The 20,497-nt window shown below is 41.6% G+C and overlaps 1 protein-coding gene across 7 annotated transcripts in view; it reads right to left on the bottom strand.

The window, feature by feature from the left end:
• ADCY4 (adenylate cyclase 4) overlaps window positions 1–20,497 on the bottom strand; it is a 134,224-nt gene that overhangs the window by 29,318 nt on the left and 84,409 nt on the right. For all 7 annotated transcript variants that reach the window (XM_073631846.1, XM_073631883.1, XM_073631870.1 and 4 more), the window contains exons 6-12: window positions 14,669–14,814; window positions 13,848–13,959; window positions 13,134–13,261; window positions 10,987–11,145; window positions 7,951–8,083; window positions 6,714–6,893; window positions 6,579–6,622 (exon numbers count right to left, since the gene is read on the bottom strand). In XM_073631846.1, coding sequence (XP_073487947.1) covers window positions 6,579–6,622; window positions 6,714–6,893; window positions 7,951–8,083; window positions 10,987–11,145; window positions 13,134–13,261; window positions 13,848–13,959; window positions 14,669–14,814 — 902 coding nt within the window. The remainder of the gene's footprint in view (window positions 1–6,578; window positions 6,623–6,713; window positions 6,894–7,950; window positions 8,084–10,986; window positions 11,146–13,133; window positions 13,262–13,847; window positions 13,960–14,668; window positions 14,815–20,497) is intronic.

Genomic DNA, 20,497 nt, shown 5'->3' with positions numbered 1-20,497 from the left:
CTGAAGCATGTGCCATGTATAGTCTTCTCTTCCTGCTCAATTTATTACTAATCACATTCATATTACCAAGGCACAAAGCTTTTACTACTGGAACTTTGTTTATATGAAGAGCAGCAAGCCCAATACAGTAGGCGCATTTGGAAAAAGCTCCCCTGCATCACAAAAGTGGTTCCCAGATCACCAGATTACTGACAAAAGGGAATGGGAGTGGAGTGGTACATTATAACAATGCCTGGGTGGAAAAGATAAAGTACAGCTTGGGTAGGCTGCATTTTCTATATACAATTCAAGACTTAATTATAAGAAACATGATAGTATCCTTTAAATTAGCCACTCTCAAACTTTTTACTCCAGAGTAACCCCTGAAATAACTTTCACATCTCAGGCAACCCTTGCAAAAACCAACTTCTTGGTGGCTAGTGAGAAGAATACCCACACTTACAGAGGTGGTCTGAATGCCACCCTTATGCCGTGTACACACGGGCAGACTTTTCGGCATCAAAGGTCCGACGGTCTTTCAGACAGACTTTCGATGGACTTCCAACAGCCTTTCAAACGAACGGACTTGCCTACACACGATCACACCAAAGAATGGACGGATTCGTACGCGATGACGTACGACCGGACTAAAAAAAGGAAGTTGATAACCAGTAGCCAATAGCTGTCCTAGCATCGTTTTTCGTCCGTCGGACTAGCATACAGACGAACGGATTTTTCGACCGGACTCGAATCCATGGGAAAGATTTGAAAAAGGTTTTAAATCTAAAGTCCGTCTGATTTTTGACCGAAAAAGTCAGCTGCAGGTCCGACGAAGCCCACACACGGTCGGATTGTCCGACGGATTTGTTCCGTCGGACCAGTCTGGTCGAAAAGTCCGCCCGTGTGTACACAGCATTACAGAGAGTTAAAAAAAAAAAAAACATTGGGATCATACAGTTGGCTCAGGCAAGTGGCACTGGTCTCCGAACTATACAAGGGCCATCAGATTGGAGGTCAATCAGCTTCGGCTCAAGGAATCCCCAACAAGCTCTGAAGGGACCCTGATTGAGAATGACTGCTTTAAAATGAACGTGTTTTAGGGGTATGATGACTTCTTTAAATATTAGATGTTTGGACTGAATTCTATATCAGAAGCAGCACAGAAATCCTGGGGACAAGCCTGAAGCTATTTATAATGTAGGCTGATATTTGAAGGTCATTAACAGAGCAGTTGGCACAGGTAGTGAGTCAGATAGAAATAAGATGTAAATTATGTGAAGATATGAATGACTTTATAAGTAGGAAGAAAAAAAGGTTGAATTCTCTTCTGTATGAAAATGTTATCCAGTACAGCAATTGGTAAGGAGCAGCAGAATTAGCGAAGCATAGAAAGCGGTCAAGAACACCAGAAAACATGAATAAAATGACAAACATATTCCATGTGGCTTTCGAAGTGCTTCCACTACCCTCTGTTACCGGTAAATTGCAATATGCTGAACCCAGAGGGTTCTTTGGTCTGACAGTTTAATTAAATATCATGTGCGGACAATATTTAATTGGACAATTATCCTTTCTCTTTTTAATCACAAAACCATTCATTGGTTTCTGTGCTATAAAATATGACAATGAAATCTTGATAGCCATCACTAACTTGGATCATTAAATAAACTGTAGTGAGGGATCAAGCAACAACTCATTACCTGAATATTTTCCTGAACGTATATATATACACGCTGGCTGTACCAAGAAAGAGCATCAGTATGCCAGGCTGCATGTGTATGCATGTCAATCATATAAAACAACTAGTCATGTTATCAGTGCTATCCGAAGGATAGAGCTACAGCGATGAATATTCACTTCTGTTAGACTACACATTAATGCAAACATATCTGGGTACTGCTTGACATCAAACCACTATACAGTATCTTTCCTATAAATTTCAGTATGACAATGTAAGAAAACAGTACATGTATATAAATGCTGCATTTATTTGGTGCTATATTCCCTCAGGCAGCAATATGATACAAAAGCTGTTTGTTTGCTTCTAGCTGGCTTTTATTTTACTGCTTTTTCACCTTGCATATAAGACTCTATTACAGCAAACTATATACACTTGGGTTTTCCTATACTGTGGATAATAGTTTAAAAAGCTTCAATCATTATTAAATGAAATGAAAGACAGCCTTTGTTGCAACATAATCTCAGCTATCTTAGTAGATAAATCAATGTGCATCTATAAAAGTGCCCATTTGAGCTACCAAAACCCTTATTATGGTAGCTCAGCAGTACCAAACACTAGTTTATACAATGTTACGTATAGAGGTACCCTTTAGCACTGGAATATAAATCTTAAAACCCCCTTGTTTTATTTAATAGACTACAAAATAAATGTTAGACATTCTGTATACACCCACCTGGGATTACCAAAATATCTTAATGCGCCAATAAAAAAAGTAAAAAAATAAATAAAAAATAAAATGTTCAAACCTAAACTATTAGGCGATTACCAACTGAGTCACAGCAGATTATAAGAAACGTGTTTAGGGCTTCATTTGCACTTGCATTTAAGGGCAGGCTACGAATTCCTGCGGGAAACTTAGCTGGGTTTATACGAACAGCCACGAGAAGCCCTGTACAAAGCAATGAGAGGCTGACAGTGCACACCACCATTTGCATGTAAATCAGACATGATTACTGTGGGTGCAAACTGTTTGCATAAACCCTGCTGAATCTGCTGCAGGAATTCACAGTGTACCCCTAAATACATGTGTGAATGCTGCTTTAAACCATTATACAGTTTTGGCATCCACAAGAAAAATCCTCCAGTGCGTGCATTAGTAATCCTCCAAGTAGGTCCTCTAAAAAATGCACATATATCAAGTCTCTACAGAACATATCTGCTATGATAAATCAACAGGATGTGGTGCGGGTTCAGCACATATTTTAGATGTCAAACATTTGTACTAAATAAATACAGCTATGACAAAACCCTTTTTTACAAACTATGTGTTTGTGTTACATTCAATACATGACAAATGAGAATTCAGTTTTCAGAAAGTAATACAGGAAGGGGAATAGAGTCTTGAAATACAGGTATAAAGTGTGTGTATGTGAATATTATATATATATATATATATATATATATATATATATATATATATATATATTATATATATATATATAGTTAGTGTGTGTGAGTTTGTGTGTGAGTGTGTGTGTGAGTGTGTGAGAGAGAGTTTGTGTGTGAGTGTGTGTGTGTGAGAGAGAGTGTGTGTGTATGTCATTATATATTTTTTTTCCTTTTAGGGTGCTATATAGCAGTGGCTGCCGCTTCATTAGGGGCGCTGCCCCCTAATCCACATGCAGGGTGCCGGACACATGAATTTCAATGGTTTTTTTTTTTTTTTTTTTTAAGTACGTGATCAGAGCCTGAGGCTTCAAAAAAGGGTGGACTCGCTATTGTTGTGAGACAATAGCGAATTATTAGAAAAAAATAGAACACCAAAAAATAGAGCACCAGCCGCCACTGTCATATAGTGAGGGTGTCATCTCCACTAAAGCTTTTCATTCACCAACTGCTAGTCCCATTTTCCTGGGTGGGTATTGAAATACTGTTACAGAAGGCCAGATTCCCATCTTTCTAGATTTAGATTAACTCCTCTCTCTCTAGAAGAGATGAACTATTCACAATCCAATACAGAAATATATGTGACCCTAAAAAAGTTAACCAAATATTAGGCAGAGAAAATGTGATTAGAAAATGATCAGTGCTAGCTTGTACATTTGTCCGCATATCACTTAAACACATATTTGTCCAACTTGTATACAGTAATATGAATGCTCTGACTATTTCGTGGCCATCTTAAAGCCCAACTCTGGGTATAAAAAAAAAAAAAAAAAAAAAAAGTTTTGCCATGCAGTGGGGCTGTTCTCGCATTTCATGGGTCAACTGCTTGTTTTGTCCAGGGGAGAAGAGAAAGCTGTATACTAACCCGATTCTCTGCTCCACCAGCATACAGTGCTCCCCCACGATCCAATGGTAGACTTTTCCTGACTTCCTCATGTCCAGAGCAGGTCTATGAGTTTGATATAAGGAACAGTCCACCACACAAGACCATGGGAGTGGGGGAGGAGCAGAGGCCACAGGGACCGTTCTTTTGCAGGAAGGAGTGGAGGATTAGGCAAGTATATCACTGTTCTCCAATCCTCTAGACAAAAAAAAGAACAGTTGACCCATGCAGTGCGAGCACAAAAATGTTATTTTTGCCTTGAGTTTAGCTTTAAAGCAATACAACAGTATAAAAATGAATGTCCTTCTGTTACAAAAAATTGTGAGGAACAGCTTATAAATACGTATGCATTTTCTAAATACTGTTCCCCTTTACTTCTGTCTATCCAGAGACCACAGTTCACAGCTACTCATATGCCTCTTGAGTAGTTGCCTATAGTAATTGGGGTAAGATGTACAATTCCACTTATTGTTAAAACTGATGACAAGAGTATGGGGCAAAATTAAAGAGAATCTGTACTGGGAAAAATACATAGGCTGCCATTACAGACCATACTATTTAAAAAGAAAGTTGCCTGACTGTCATATTGATCTAATGACTTTGAAATGTTTTTTAGGTCCCTGACCCATAACAAAGAGCTCTGATTTCACTTGCAGCATAGCATGCTTGTTTCAGGTTAGCGGCTCATAATGTACTGAAGCTACAGGCAGCCAAACAACTTAAAGAGGAAGTAAACTTTCCTCTATAACTTTTACCTATAGGCAAGTCTATAATAAGGCTTGCCTATAGGTAGTGTAAATATATCCTAAAACGGGCAGATAGGAGATATTTACATTACAGGCAGCAAGTGACATCACTGACGCATGCTCCCTGAAGGAACGGCCAGACGTACTGTTCCTCCAGAGCCCAGTGCCGTAATCTGCTGGGGAGTGACGTCATCGCAGCTCCCACCAATCACAGAGTCGGATTCCGTGAACCCGGAAGCAAGATGGGTGAAAATGGGAGGCGCTCTGCAGCTCTAAGAGCTCAGCGTGGGAGAACTTCACTTTTAGTGTAAGTTTAAAGTGATTGTAAAGTCTGTTTTTTTTTTTAAAACAAAAAAACAAACATGTCATACTTACCTGCTCTGTTGCAGTGAATTTGCACAGAGCAGCCCAGATCCTACTCTTCTCGGGTGCTTCTTCTGTGACCCTGGCCCCTCCCTCCTGTTGAGTGCCCCCACAGCAAGCAGCTTGCAATGGGAGCACCCGAGCCGAGCTGCAGCTCTGTGTGTTCATTCAAACACACAGAGCTGCCGTTTGCCCTTCTCCCTCTCTCTCCTGATTGGCTGAGTTTGATTGACTGCCACAGGAGCCAATGGCGCTGCTGCTGTGTCTCAGCCAATCAGGAGGGACAGTCAGGGACAACGGAGGGACTTGTGGACAGAGAGGGGGCTCTGGGTAAGTATTAGGGCGTGTTGGGGAGGCTGCTACACACAGGAGGCTTTTTATCTTTATGCAAAGAATGCATTAAGATAAAAAAAACCTTCTGCCTTTACAACTCCTTTAACATAATGTGCTAGTATGCGATGCATACTAGCACATTATGCCTTTACCTTGCAGTGTGTGAAAGGAGCGACAACACACAAGTGCCCCCACAGCGAGCGGCTTGCTATGGGGGCACTCAGCAAGGGGGAGGGGCCAAGAGCACCAGCAGGGGGACCCAAGAAGAAAAGGATCACGGCTGCTCTGTGCAAAACCACTGCACAAAGCAGTAAGTATAACTTATTTGTTATTTTTTTTAACAACATTTTATCCTTTAAAATAACTTTAAGCTGGCCAGACAATGAGCAAATTTCAGTCGATTCCTGATGGACCAAATATCCTTTGATTGAAAAATCAAAGAAGCCATGTGGAGAAACTGTTGGCTGAACAGCAGCTGCATCCAATCAGATGCAGCCACTGTTTGAGTTTTCAGAATACATTAGCCGATACTACAGATTCGTAGATGCAGATACGCAATGTATACCTGTTGAATTGAAGAAAAATATATCCATGTAAGGCTAGTGTAACATTTTCAGGAGGTGGTAAGCAGTGGAAGCCTACTTATTTCTCTCAGGCTAGGCTTCCTGCAATGAGTCAGATGGTGAGGTACAAACTGTTTGAGAGAGAAATGATCTCAGATAACAATCACCAGGACAATTTGCATGAATCTCCCCAGTAGCTACTGCAATTAAAACCCAAAAGAGGTTCAACACTTCATCACTAATCAAAACTTGCAGGAATACCCAGTTTAATAACGTAAAATAAAAAAAAGAATAAAGGATATAGTATTCTGGTTTATTTGCGGAGTAGGGGAGCCATGGTGCGAACCAAACAATAAGAGCACAAAACACGCAGACAAAAGAGATAGAAGTACAGAAAAGCAGGATCCATAGTCTCTACCCACAAGAAGCCGTGCTGACATCAGACAGAAGGCCACAGGACAGATGGGCCAAGCAGGAGAAAACAAGACAGCAGCAGCAGTAGATCCATTTAATAGATGTATTTGACATCACAAGGCATATAGGAAGTAAGGGGCAGCAAGAGAGAAGCAGGTTTCATATCCTACTTGTCAGTACTCCGGTATGTAGGTATAGAAGACATTGGGAGATCCTGTGGGGTAAACAGCAAAACAAGTTTAAACAAGTAATGCGTAACAAATAAACAGTAATGTATGTTACAGTGCAGCACGAGCAATACTCACCATAATGCGGGAGGAACTCAGGGCTTCAGGTATCAGGCTGTCCCTGTGATTAAGGTGAGCAAATGGTTTAGCAGCCCCCCAAGATTCCAGATAGCGTGTCATGCGAACAGATGCCCTTGTCTTGGTGACCTCAGCAGACCTGTTTGGTAATATGTCATCTTCCTCACTGTCATCACTAGCCTGAAACAAGAGACAGCTGGGTTTAGCATCTTGCTATTGTGAGTCTATTCTTGGCCAGCATTTACATTTTGAAATAGTCCCCATTTGCTTGTAGTAGCTAAATCATTTGTAGGTTACTTTTGTTGTTAAGGTTAAAGTTTATGAGCAACTAACTATAGGCACGCAAATATTTTAGTGGCTTAGTCTAAATATTACGCAGTGTAAAACATAGGGCAAGTTTACGGTTCTGAAAGTGGAGCATGTGTAAACTGGATCTATGTGCGTTTAGTCTTTTATCTGCAAAAAGTTGTGTCATTTTGGACATTGGAATACAGACCCCTCTGCTAGTCAGGATGACCAGCCTCCTACTTCTCTGCTTCACATTAACGCTTCATGGTTCAACTTTACTTCTCCTTAGACCAGGGATCCTCAAACTACGGCCCTCCAGCTGTTGCAGAACTACACTTCCCATGAGGCATTGTAAAACTCTGACATTCACAGACATGACTAGGCACGATGGGAATTGAAGTTCATGAACAACTGGAGGGCCGTAGTTTGAAGACCCCTGCCTTAGACAATGTGGATAATGCTGATAAAACTGGACAGGCCACAAAGAGTACACATGTCATAGGAAGCTGCATTGTAGAACCAGGAAGCTGCACTGAGCAGCCAGGAAATACAGTATACAATAGAATGCCCTATTTAGTTTCCATATTTATAAAAACCCACAAAATAAAAGTATCTTACGCAAAACTTCAATTATGAATAGGTGTCAAGTTTTATTGCTGCATGTGTCCCCACCAGGAACGTTCATCCTTACTTCCTGTACTGGTAGCTACTGTTTCCAGGACAAAAAGTGATGAAAAATCCAAAATACAGGTATGAACAGAACAGAGGGAAAATTAGGTGTTCCTCTAACCATTCCCTGCTCCAGCCAAAAATTAAAGGTTTTGACTGGACATGCATTTTTATTCCAGAGTAAGGCCTCATTCACACAGGCGACTTATGTGAAATGTTTACATTTGTATGTCTGTTTCATGTTTCTTCATGTTGTATATAGATATACAAGACGACTTACCCTAGGGTCAATAACCAGATACGTTTTTATGTTATGTTCTTTAAGGTAGGGGTCCCTCTGCATATGAGTTACATCCTCTACTTCATATTCCCCTCCAAGATGGGAGAGAGTGGCTTCTGTTATATGAACTCTCCTACAAAATAATAGATAAGGGTTAGATAGCATGCCATTATTAAATATAAGTTTAAAGTTATTATAAAGGCTTGTGTTTTCTTTCCTAAAATAATAAACATGTTATATTTATCTTCTCTATGTACTGCACAGAGCAGTCCTTTCCCTCCTCTTCTGGGGTCCCCAAGCCCCTTGCTATAGGGGCACTATGTGGGCTCGATCCTGAATTGGGTTGTGCGAGTCTATAGACACACAGGGCAGCTTGGCCCCGGCCCTGGTTCCCTCCTCACAGCCAATGGCTCCCACTGCCACCCCTGAGTCCAGTGAGGAGAAACAGAAAGCAGCACTGCCGCTCTTGTGCACACCACTGAATTAACCCCTTCCCATCCACGCTATAGCCAAAAGACAGCTACAGTGTGGCTCTCCAGTTCTGGGAGGGCGTCCATGGACGTCTTCCCAGAACCACATATTGATGCGCTCTGTGACCGCTGTGTCCTGTGGACAAAGCTGATCACAGATCGCTGTAAAGGACCAATCACAGCAGCCCTTTACCATGTGATCAGCTGTGTTCAATCACAGCTGGTCACATGTAAACAGACTTGCCAGTTATCAGCATTCCCTTCCTCACACGCTGTCTGTGTGAGGAAAGGAGTCAATAACTGACAAGTCTGACTGGACACAGCGAGTACATTGCTTAGACTGATAATTAGGGCTCTGATCATCAGTTCAGGTTATCAGTGCGGACTCACCAGTGCCACCTCACCAGCACCCAGTAGTGAAGAAGAAAAAGTATTTATTATATTACGAATTTATTGCAAAAATGGTTGGTGGGGAGATGATCATGGAAGATTTTTGCACCCTAAAGCGGTTGTAAAGGTGCTTTGTTTTTTCTTTTTTTAAAGTAACAAACATAATATATATACCTCCTCTGTGTGCAACGGTATTGCACAGAGGGGCTCCGAACCTCCCCTTGAGTCTAACACACACAGCACAACTCTGTCCCCCCCTACTCCCCCCGCTCACAGGATTTGATTGACAGCAGCAGAAGCTCTCACTCCTACCTCCATGTCCTGTGAGGAAAGCGAGAGAGACAGCAGAGCTGAAGCTCTAAGGCACAGCACCAGATTGAGATTGGGCCCAGTAAGTAATTAAGGGGGGGCTAGGGTGAGCCAACATTAAAAGGTTTTTGTTACCTTAATGCAGAGAATGCATTAAGGTCAAAAAGTATGCCTTTAGAACCACTTTAATGCAGAGAATGCATTAAGGTCATAAAGTTTGCCTTTAGAACCACTTTAATGCAGAGAATGCATTAAGGTCATAAAGTTTGCCTTTAGAACCACTTTAATGCAGAGAATGCATTATGGTCATAAAGTTTGCCTTTAGAACCACTTTAATGCAGAGAATGCATTAAGGTCATAAAGTTTGCCTTTAGAACCACTTTAATGCAGAGAATGCATTAAAGTGGTTGTAAATCCTCACATGTACCCAGTGAAGTGAATAGCCTCAGATGATACACAGAGATGAAACAAATTCTTCTACATAGGCTTTACATGTATATCTGCTGTCTTTCCCTTTCTACACATTTTGAAAAGTGCAGATCATTTTTGAAATCTTTCTTCCTCTTTGAGCAGTGGGTGGGGAGTCTGGGCTTACACTGTGTGTGAGCTGATTGGAGGAGAGGGACAACCCCCCCCTCCACATAGGGAAAGGAACAAAGGAACATGCAGAGCTGTCGTCTGACAAGACAAGCTCTATGCTAATCTCCATCTAAGTTCCCCCTCCGACACAAATTTTCAGCTACTCTTATCTCATGTGTTAATTAAACTGGATAGTAGGCGCAAAGGCAAACACACAAATATAGATCAGAAATGTTCATAATCAAAGTCTCATAAAGGAAGTCCATACCCTAGTGTCAGCTTGTGATCCAGAGCGCAACCCACTCTGTAGTAAACAGCCAAAAACATGTGCCACTAAGTGTAGTATTAAGTGTAATTTATTATGGCCCCCATAATGGGTTACTCACAAAAAGTAGATAGTGTACAGGCTCTTCAGTAAAGGTAAATTCTGGGGGGGGGGTCTGTCCATGTACTCCTCCTGCGCTGGGCAGTTGGATGCCTCAAGCTGTGGGGGGAACGTAGCTCTAACAGGATAATATCCTCTAGAGCCCTTGAGCAGTTCCGGGATCCGTGGTGGACCGTAGCGTGGAGCGCAGCGTTGCGTGAGTGGTGAGGAGGAGCATCCTAGGACCTGTGATGTCGTCAGTACCCTTTCACGCTGTCCCCCGTCAACATCAACGCTGCAACGTCAATGCTGCACTCCACCCCGGATCTGCTCGAGGGCTCTAGAGGATATTATTCGGTTACAGCTCTGTTCCCCTACAGCGTGAGGCATCCAGCTGCCCAGCGCACGAGGAGTACATGGACAGACCCCTCAGAATTGACCTTTAATGAACAGCCTGTAGAATACCTACTTTTTGTGAGTTACCCATTATGGGGGCCATAATAAATTACACTTAATACCACACTTAGTGGTGCTTTTTTCTCTTGATGTTATCTCATGTGTTGGAGAGCTTATCAGAAGTGCATTACGCTGATAACAGAGGAACGGAGCACCAGAGAGAAATGACACTCAGAGCTTTGTCGAGAGATAAGTAAAACACTACAACTATATGTACTTAGGTCAGATTTCATTAATGGGGTTTACAACCATTTTAAGGTAAAAACTTCATGTCTTTACAACCATTTTAAGTATAAGCAATTATACATAACTAGAAGTGCTATCTCCAACAAAGAGCTTAACATTAAATTGCATTATAAGGGAATGATGTTTTCATCAAAAAAGGTATTAAAATATCAAAAATGAAGGGTTCTGGTATTAAATGGTAATGCATGAAATGGGGGTCTTGCATTGATTTCCCAGTCTTACCCTGGAACTCCTCCTGCTTCCATATGATTGGCCAAAGTTACATCATGTGACCAGACATCATATTGCCATTTCTGGAGCCCGATTACTCCACACAATGTGTTTCCTGAATGTACCCCAACACGCATGTTAATATCCACACCTGTAGCCTTACGTAGCTTCCTAAAGAAATGTTACAACAAATGATTCAATTCACTGGATCCAACAAACAAATCAACATCTACACAAAGATTTTACAAAACAGCCACATTTGCACACATTTGGCGATTTGGTGTAACAGTGTGAGTAAGAAACCAGCTTTTGTATGGCTGGCCACATTAAGCTGATGGAAGCGGACTTCTGGCAGCTCTCATGCACTTTTTATGTGCCTGCTAAAGAAACCCATTGGTGTACAGCCATTTCCTATAGAGGCCTTTGGCAATGGCAACTGGTGTTTTTTTGGGGGGGGGGGAGGGGGGGCGGCAAACAACCACTCATATAGCCCCCCGCGGCACCCACCCCCCTCCCCCCACTGTTTGCCGGTCAGTCCGGAACTTACCCCATCATGGCAGGTGGCAGGCAGCGTGGTGCAGCGACTCTGCTCTGAGTCCTCTTCTCCTTCAATGGCAGCTTCCAGCTCCTCCTCTCCTCAGCGTCCATTAGGATCGCCTGTCCTTTCAGCCAATCGGGTGACCGGTGTCAAAACCTGCTTCCTGATTGTCCGGGAGGAGGATCAATGTTATAAAAGCAAATATTCATTCGCTGTTGTAACACACCTGGGTGGGCTGAGAGCGCACTCTCTGCAACCCAAGCCCACCCTATATTGAAGCCTATTAGCCTAATCGGTGCTTCAAAAAAACAGCCCCTCTGCATTGGAATTCATGCGCTGATGTCCTGAAAGGGACCGGACGCATGGATGGGGGAGGCGGCAATGGACGGTGGGGGGCACGCCCGTGCGCTTTTAATGAATGGCCGCCCCTGGCCTTTGGCTTTCATTATTCAGAAGGCCAGTGCAACACAAAGTACAATTTCAGTTACAGGCAGTTGCGCAGGTAGAGTCACCTGGTGGCTTCTTATTTCTATTTAGATGAACTGCAACTGGAAGATATCTGTACTTGCCCACCTGGGTGTTCCAAAATGCCTTGTGGAGTTCCTGCTCCTTATTAAACAAATCAATGTAAATTCACAATGGGGGAGTGAGATCCCCATTATTAGAGCAGCAACAGCAGTGCAAACCTAGAAGCTCAATCCCAAGAGATCTTACCCACCAAATTTAGGAAGCAGCAGTTGTCAGCAATAGAGGTTCCTCCATCCATAATGTTTGGAATGGATGGGGGACTATGTTGACTTCTCTTGTTCAAACAGTGGGGATGACCAAGAGAAATTCTAATGTGCATGGCTAGCCCTATAATATATAAGGTGGGGGGAGGAAGGGTAAAATGAATTTGTGGGGATTAAAGTGGGGCAGGCTATCAAGTGAATCTGTTACTTTGTTTTAAATCCACAAAAGAACAGGATCACTTTAAAGTGGAACTTTAGTCAGAAAATTAAGTCTTGCTAGATCACCTTAGGCTGGCCCCTTTTGCAGGTATAGATGATAGACGACATGTAAAACATTAAGAATCAGTGCCTACACAGTTTAAAATCCAGCAATACACTGTCTCACCCGCTCTTCACATGCTCAGTTGCTCCCTATTTTTTGGCACTGTGCTAAAAATGTAGCGGCCAACCTGCTGCCACCCTAAAGATTTACTGCTGCTCAGGGGTTCTTGGCTTGCGCAAAATGGCAGCCCCTAGCAAAAAGAAGCAGTAACAATGCTGGCGGCAATTTCCAGCACACACTCATTTTGGTAACATAATTATTATTATGTGGAATATATGTTCTTTTGTTAAAAAAACATTAATTGTTATCAAACAATGAATGTGTAGAGTTCCGCTTTAAAGGCTCAAAAAAAAAAAAAAAAAAAAAAAAAAAAGATGATATAAATTTGAGAAGAAAAAAAAAAAAAAAAAAAAAAAAAAAAAAAAAGGGTTTACTCTGAATGAAATATTGATATAAACAAGCAACTATTGTCTATACAAGTATCACTTCCTACACAAATCTACCATTCAACTGTTGAACAACTAAAACACCACACACAAGTCTAGAAGGGTATCATGAATCCTCTCACCGGATTGCCTGGCACATGTCTAAACCCATCTGCACACAGTTTTTGCCATGGTCCGGCAAGCATTCTGGCAGCCCTGACACACAGTAATAGCAATCACCCAGGATCTTGATGCGCATGCAGTTATTTTCCTATAAAAAAAAAAAAAAAAAAAAAAAAAAAAACAGATCTTAGACTTTATGACCTTTCCCTAGTTACCATCAATCTGAAACATTTTTTACTAGCGATGCACAGAAATTTCGGCAGCTGAAAATTATTGGCCGAAAAAAAAAAAGTGCTGGTAATGGCTGCCGAAAATGCCCGCGATTTTGCCATGATTTTACCTTGCCTATGGTTTGTTTTTTTTCATGAGTATGTGACTCAAAAAACAAGGGTGCATTTTCGATACATTCTTGCTGCGTTTTCAATGGGGAGGTGCGTTGTTGGTGCGGATTTTTTAACTGATCAAATGTGCACCAAAAACTTGCCGATAATGGCTGCCAAGTTCATATTCATTTAAATTCATGATGTTAAAAAGTCGAATATAATACAATTTAAAAAAAAAACAAAAGAAAAAACCTTTATAATAAATTTTATATATATATATATTTTTTTTTTTTTAATTATCATTTAATTTTAAAAACCGTCAATTTCGATTTTGGCCAAGTGCATTCTGAATTTTCGGTACCAAAATTTTCATTTCGGTGCACCACTACTTGTTTACCTTGCTCTACTTACCTTTGCTATCTGGTCAAACTTTCCAAAAAGCTCATTCAACATGAGGACCAACTCCTTTGGGGAGCACTCGCTTGAGAGGAGCGTGAAACCAACAATGTCTGCATACAGGATACTGCAACATTCAACATAAGGTTGTGTCACATACAAAACATAACATAACATACATAAACAAATCTGACAGTTGAAGTGGGACCCCTATGTAATGGCTGTGGTGGGCCTAGATACTTAAAAACCAACAATCTACCACTGTCCCAAAGAAATAAGACGCTAGTTATACATTTTACAATCCAACCACTTGGCCTTATGTACAGTTAATACTAAGATATTTGGTACTTAAGCCAAACATCTGGATTACATAGGAAATAAAAAAAAAAAAATTGGATTGACATGGCCACAACGGAGTTTACATCCCACTGATCTAATATCTAAGTGGATATTGATGAAACGAGACATTTGCCCCACATGAATAACCCGATTACTGAATGTTTACATCTAATCCGATTTATGTGTAAAAGCAAATATTATTGCTGGACACGTGGATGATATACTTTCATACCAGCACTACTTTTCTGTCCAGTAGTCCTACTGAAAGACACTGAAGACAGACTCTGGGATCAGTATGGTTTACATTATGGAATGGTAGACAGGACTTTGGCCCCAGAAAATAAAGTACAACATAGAATATTTCAAGTTCTGCACAGATATGAAACTTTTCCATATTTATTGATGGAATTAGCACTTTTTTTTTAATACATAAAAGCGACTTTTTTATTAGCTTTTGCTCCGATAATGATCTTGATCTGTGTACTGGTTCTCCTCACCTTACATCTTTGTGCCGTTTGATATATAGATTATGAAAGTTGTTGGTACTCTCCTGCTGCGGCTTCTTTTCTTTCAGCCTCTCTATGATCTCTTCTTTCATCTCGGTTGCAATATACTGTGGTAAGATGGAAAGTAACAACTGCTCCTGTGTTTACAAAAAAAAAAAAAAGAAAAAAAAGTGTCAATAGAATAGAACAGTTGCTGCTAGGCACATAGACTGTAAATACCATCCCAATCACTAATTTGTGAGCAGCCAACTATTGAAAGTACACAAACCCTGCATGACATTTATTTTAATGAAACACTGCGTTATATGCAATTATTTATTTTTTATCTATTTTTTATGATATACTGTTTATCCTTTCTTTCATCTCTAGCCCTTTTCCGCTACTTCCTGTCTGCATTCACTCTCACTCCAAAACTGGCTGCAACATCATTGCTCTAGATCAGGTTCTTGATAGCAACATCGGTGGACCATGCCTATACTATGTGTTGGGACGTGGGACGATGGATTAGAGTTGGGTGGCAACAATTCGGAGACCATTGTCAACCCATAACAGAGGATGTCTCAACAAAGACCTTTGTAGCAGGATTATCAGGGTGTCCTAATGAAAGCCGCATATTTAAAACAATTAAAATCAGCTTTTAAAAATAAAGTGTTACCTACTGGACCTGCCCTCTAATCGTCCCTTATTGGCAGACGGTACACTCATTACTCCAATCCATCTTTGGTACCGGGGTGCCTTTCATTCAGAAAACTTTTCTCCTAGGCCTCCCACCCCCCTCTTTCTCTAAATTGTCTAAAAAGCTTTTAGCCCAAGTGCTAACAGGAGCGCGGTGTTTGGTGGCCCTGAAATGGAAAAAGAGGGAACCCCCCTCACTGTTTGAGCTGCACTCCAGGATCAGAGACGTTAAAAGAATGGAATACCTGACAGCCTCCTTAAATGATAATCTTGATAAACACAATCAAGTGTGGGAGCCGTGAGTTATGTTGGAGACCCCTACAACCTGATATCCTGTGAACCTTGACCTCGCAGAGGCTGGTCCCCCCCTCCCCCCAAGTGGTGCGGAGCTTCTAGGGTAGGTGGTTGTCCTCTTATCCTCTCCCCCTCACTACTCTCTATCCTGCTTCTCCCCTCCTTTTTTTTTTTTTCTATTTTTCTTTTTCCTATCCTTCTCACTATACTCTTCTTCTCCTCCATAAGTTCACACGCACTTCTGCAGGTAAGACTCTGTTGTACCACAAAGAATCTGAATCCTTCTTAACTAATCTGATATTTCCACAAACTGTCACTGGATGTATGTTCTGCTTGTCTTTACCGAAATTTTCCACTGGCCAAAATGTATTTTGACTACCTGCCAGATATATTTTTTCTATAATAATGCGTGTCCTCTTAAAAACTTTATGCTGAAATTTTTTTGGAAAATCAATAAAAATTATCAGTTTTCAAAAAAAAAAAAAAAAAAAGTGTAACCAAAAAGGCAAAAAACATTTTTTTCTACTTTTAAATAGAGTGCAGAGAGGTTAAAACCCCTGGCAGTTTTTATTGTGGTCTGTGCCCCTGTTAACAAGATTCACCCATTTGTCCTGTTTACCATTATCATTGTAGATATCAGTTAAAAAAATCCCAATTTTCGGGTTGTCCCAGAAAAGTAATTGGGGGGGGGGGGGGGGGGCGGGAATCTTCCAATAGGAGTTCTGGTGACCTGGGAGTCCCCAAGGAATTCCCTCAATTTGCAGGGATATCCTCTCGCTTCCTGTTTGGCTATGGGACAGGAAGTAAAAGGGACAGGAAGTAAAAGCATATATGATATTCCAATGGTTGGGTTAAGATCTGCTTTAAAGTGACTGGCAGTTACACTCTGGCAGGAGGACTCAATGAACTACTAGAGCACGTAACAGTGCCCTGGTAGTTCATTGAGAACTACAAGCCAACAGCCGCAAAGGCTGTGTAGTTTTCACAGAACACTGTGGATGAATGATACAATGTCCTGCACGGTCGGGTTTTCTTTTTTTATGACAGTGAACGGGGGTGAAAATCTCTCATTCACTGTCAAAAACTGGGGATCGGGGGGGGGGGGTGTTGCAGAGGCCGGTGCATCATATGGATGTAACATGTTACAAAAGGTGACTGTATCCTTTAAGTAGTTCTGGACATTTATTTAGAATATACTAATCTTGATACTTTTTCTGGGTCACCCACTCAGACGGCATTGACGTATCAGAATGACAGCCAGTGAATTAGCACTTAGAAAAGGAGTGTCCAGTCATGGAGGCCTCCATTGATGTCCCTTAACATCAAGTTCACTGTACTTGCTATACTAGGCTTTTAGAACTTTACCCTGTCTTGTGTAAACTGTACCTTCAGCCAACATAAAACAGAGGGCACAGACACAATAGCCTATGGAAATTTTGCTTTGAAGCACTGGGGTCTTAGGTCTAATCCTGCATGTTCTCCCTGTTTTCTCAGGGTTTCCTCCTGATACTCTTGTTTCTTCCCACACTCCAAAGTCAAACTGGTAAAAGAATTAACTCCTATCCAAATTGTCTGGTTCCTGGGCCAGTTTAAAGCAAAGAAAAAAAATGTACCTATGTGATGAATAAAAAATCTAGTAGAATCAGATGTGCTGGGGATACATGTTCTTGCTTATAACTGTGTCATGACACCCTATATTTTATATCACTACCTCACTCATAGAAGGAATGGTTGATCACGGCTTGGAGGGCACCATATCTCTACATTCATGATAACATGGGTGATGCACATTATACCACAGGTTATGGTGAGAATGAGCCCTTAGAGAATTAACTGCCCGTTTTAACCAAGATTAGTTTAAAAACCATTATCCTAGCGTCATGTATGATGCTGGGTTGAACGTCAAGCATCTGTCCAGATTCCAATCATGTTGAACAGGTAAGCAGGGGCTGGTCATCCTTGATGACCACACAGGCTTTCTAGCATACCATAACCAAGGGCAGGCAAGGCATATAGGTAAAGAGAACAAATCTTCACTACAACAAATTTAGGAAGGACACTCTAAAAAACAAAAATCTTATTTTGTATTTTGACATTCCAAATTATAAAAAAATCCCAAAAATTAATAAGACAAAATTTATTGCCTCAGTAAATATTGGCAATCAAATCAAGCACTCACAGTACCAAAACAATAGTGCAATAAAAAGTGTGATATTTTCAAACCTGTATCAAATGAATTAAAAATTAACTAGTAACACCAATTTATATGACTGCATTTGTTTTTAAACAAAGCCACAGAGGCATGTGAAAGGTTCTGTGAAGGGCTTTAGTACATCCATGTGATTTAATATGGACGGATGAATAGTAGTATGCTAAATTGTTCCTAGCATACTTATTGGGTGACTTGTGCTGTATTCCAATGCACCACTGGGAATGTCAACACGGTGGAAAGATTAGGTACATTTATTTGAGATGAAGATGAAGACTATATTTATACTTTCACTTCTATTCCAGAGTGATTGTGCTCACACCCAGTGCACTCGGCATGTACAGTATGCTGGTATAATACTTAATGACACTTTGCGTACTTGCCGAGGCACCTAAACAAAGCATTTCACACACAGGTGCAGCAGTCCACAAATGTCAATGAATACTGACTCCATTATCCACCATCTCAGTGATAAACATAGGCAAACATTGTACTCAGAGGTGTTTATAGGTTTGTTCACACTGGCTTGCATAGGGCAATACATATTGTGGAAACAAGCACTATCATACATTTTGTGCTGCGGTTTTGAGGATTACATTCAATCCAACTGAAAGGCTCCTTTCACACGGAGCGGATCTGCTCAGCAGACTCAGCTAGCTCAGCGGGAGATCGCTCCGTTGATCCCCGCTGAGCCGGCAGATGACAGGTTCATCTCTGCTCACTGAGCAGGGAGGGACCTGTCAGGGGCCTGCTGATTTCTATGGGGGGGATCGGATGAAAACAGACAGCATCTCCGATAGACGGATGGCGAACATTTCGCAATACATCTGTCTGAGCGGATCGGATGGCAGACGGGTGTCAGCGGACACATCTCCGCTGACATCTGCCTGCCCATAGGAGTCAATAGGTGGCCCGCTCGAATCTGCCTGAAAAATGGACAGGCGGAGCCGAGCGGGCTTATCATGTGAAAGGGGCCAAAGGGACTATGTAGGCCAACAAAAGCAAAATGCACTACGCAGTCCTAAAGAAACCAACAGCTGCAAATCGTCACAATTCATAGAAACATGACTGATGTGAACCAAGCCCAAAAACACAGATTTACACAAGTGCATCGGGTGGAGTTCTCATAAGTACCGGCCTGTAAAGGGGTTTTCCCCACTTTGAAGTTTAAGGGTTATACCTAGTACACACAGGCTGAATGTTGGGAGACAATCGGCCGGTTCAATAAAAACCGCCTGACATTCGAGCCGTGTCATCCAGTCTGACAGAACCCGGCCGTTTGGCCGGCTACTGTTATAAGAGCATTCTGGAAAACCAGTAGCCAACCGACTTCCGATCAGCACTCTCAGCCAACAGCTGAGAACACTGATCGGTGTGTTCTGACAGTGGGCCGTCCCCCTGTCAGAACACAACAGCTCAGCAGGGGAGACTGCTGCACTAAAGTTGGATCATTAGTACAGCGGCTCCGACCAGAGCTGTCAGTTTTTTTTTTGTTCAATCCGATAGGGGTTGAAAGACTATTAGTATGTACCAGGTTTTAGTCCACCTTGTTAAAAAAATGAAAAGGTGAACCAATGCCCTACACAACCCTTTGACCTTCCTGGGCCACATTGGAAGAAGAGGAATTGTTCTTGGGCTCTTGGGAGCAGAAAAAGTTGGGCCGATCACAAGGATCACGGTAATAGAGAATGTACCCGAGTAATAAAACTTAATTTTTTTGTAATCTTTATCATAAAAGTGAAAGAGGGCAACATAAAACCCAGTGTGATATTTGACACGGTTTTTAATAAACGAACGCATCAATATCTGGTTGGATGGATGTAGTAGCCATTCTCAATGAATTCTCATGGTGCTCATCAGATATTTTGGTTTGAATTTTGCCTTTTGTGTACTTCATCCTTGAAAATAGTTGCTCCCTAATATTGGTGTTGCCGAAAAATGATGATATGAATAAAGAGTGATTGTGAAGAGTGGGATATATTTCTTTGGGAAGATAAAACTTATAAAAAGTCCAGTAAAGAGACACTGGGTTTGATTTATCAAAACTGTGGAGTGCAAAATCTGGTGAAGAAAGTTTTTTTTTTGCCAAAGTTTAAATGAACAAGCTGAAGTTAGAGAAGATGATTGGTTTAACATGCACAGCTGCAACAGATTTTGTGCTCTCCAGTTTTAGTAAATCAACCCCATTGTCAAATTTTTCTTCGGCTGCATGTGTTCGCTAAATATAAAGGCATTTTTACACATTTTTAAAGGAGTTGAAATGGCAGAAGTATTTTTATCTTAATGCATTCTACGCATTAAGATAAAAAAATCTTCTGTGTGTAGCAGCCACCCCAGCACCCCACAATTACCTACCTGAGCCGCTTCTCTCTCCAGCGCTGTCCACTATCCCCTCAGCCATCCAGGACACTCCTCCTGATTTGCTGAGACAGAGCAGCAGCGCCATTGGCTCCTTCGGCTGTCAAAGTCAGTCAGCCAATCAGGGAAGAGAAGGGTGGGGCCAGGTCAGGGTCTTCGTGTCTGAAAGGATACACGGAGCTCGGACTCGGCTTGGGTGTCCCCTGTAGCAGCTGCTGGCTGAGTGGCCAAAAGGAGGGAGGGGCCAGGAGCAGCAAACAGGGACCCTAGAAGTGGAGGATCCG

Source organism: Aquarana catesbeiana, linkage group LG01, assembly GCF_042186555.1.
Source record: "Aquarana catesbeiana isolate 2022-GZ linkage group LG01, ASM4218655v1, whole genome shotgun sequence".
In the NCBI taxonomy this organism is placed as follows: domain Eukaryota; kingdom Metazoa; phylum Chordata; class Amphibia; order Anura; family Ranidae; genus Aquarana; species Aquarana catesbeiana.
The sequence above is the reverse complement of the archived record's forward strand: the minus strand, read 5'-3'. Positions and strand labels throughout refer to the sequence as shown.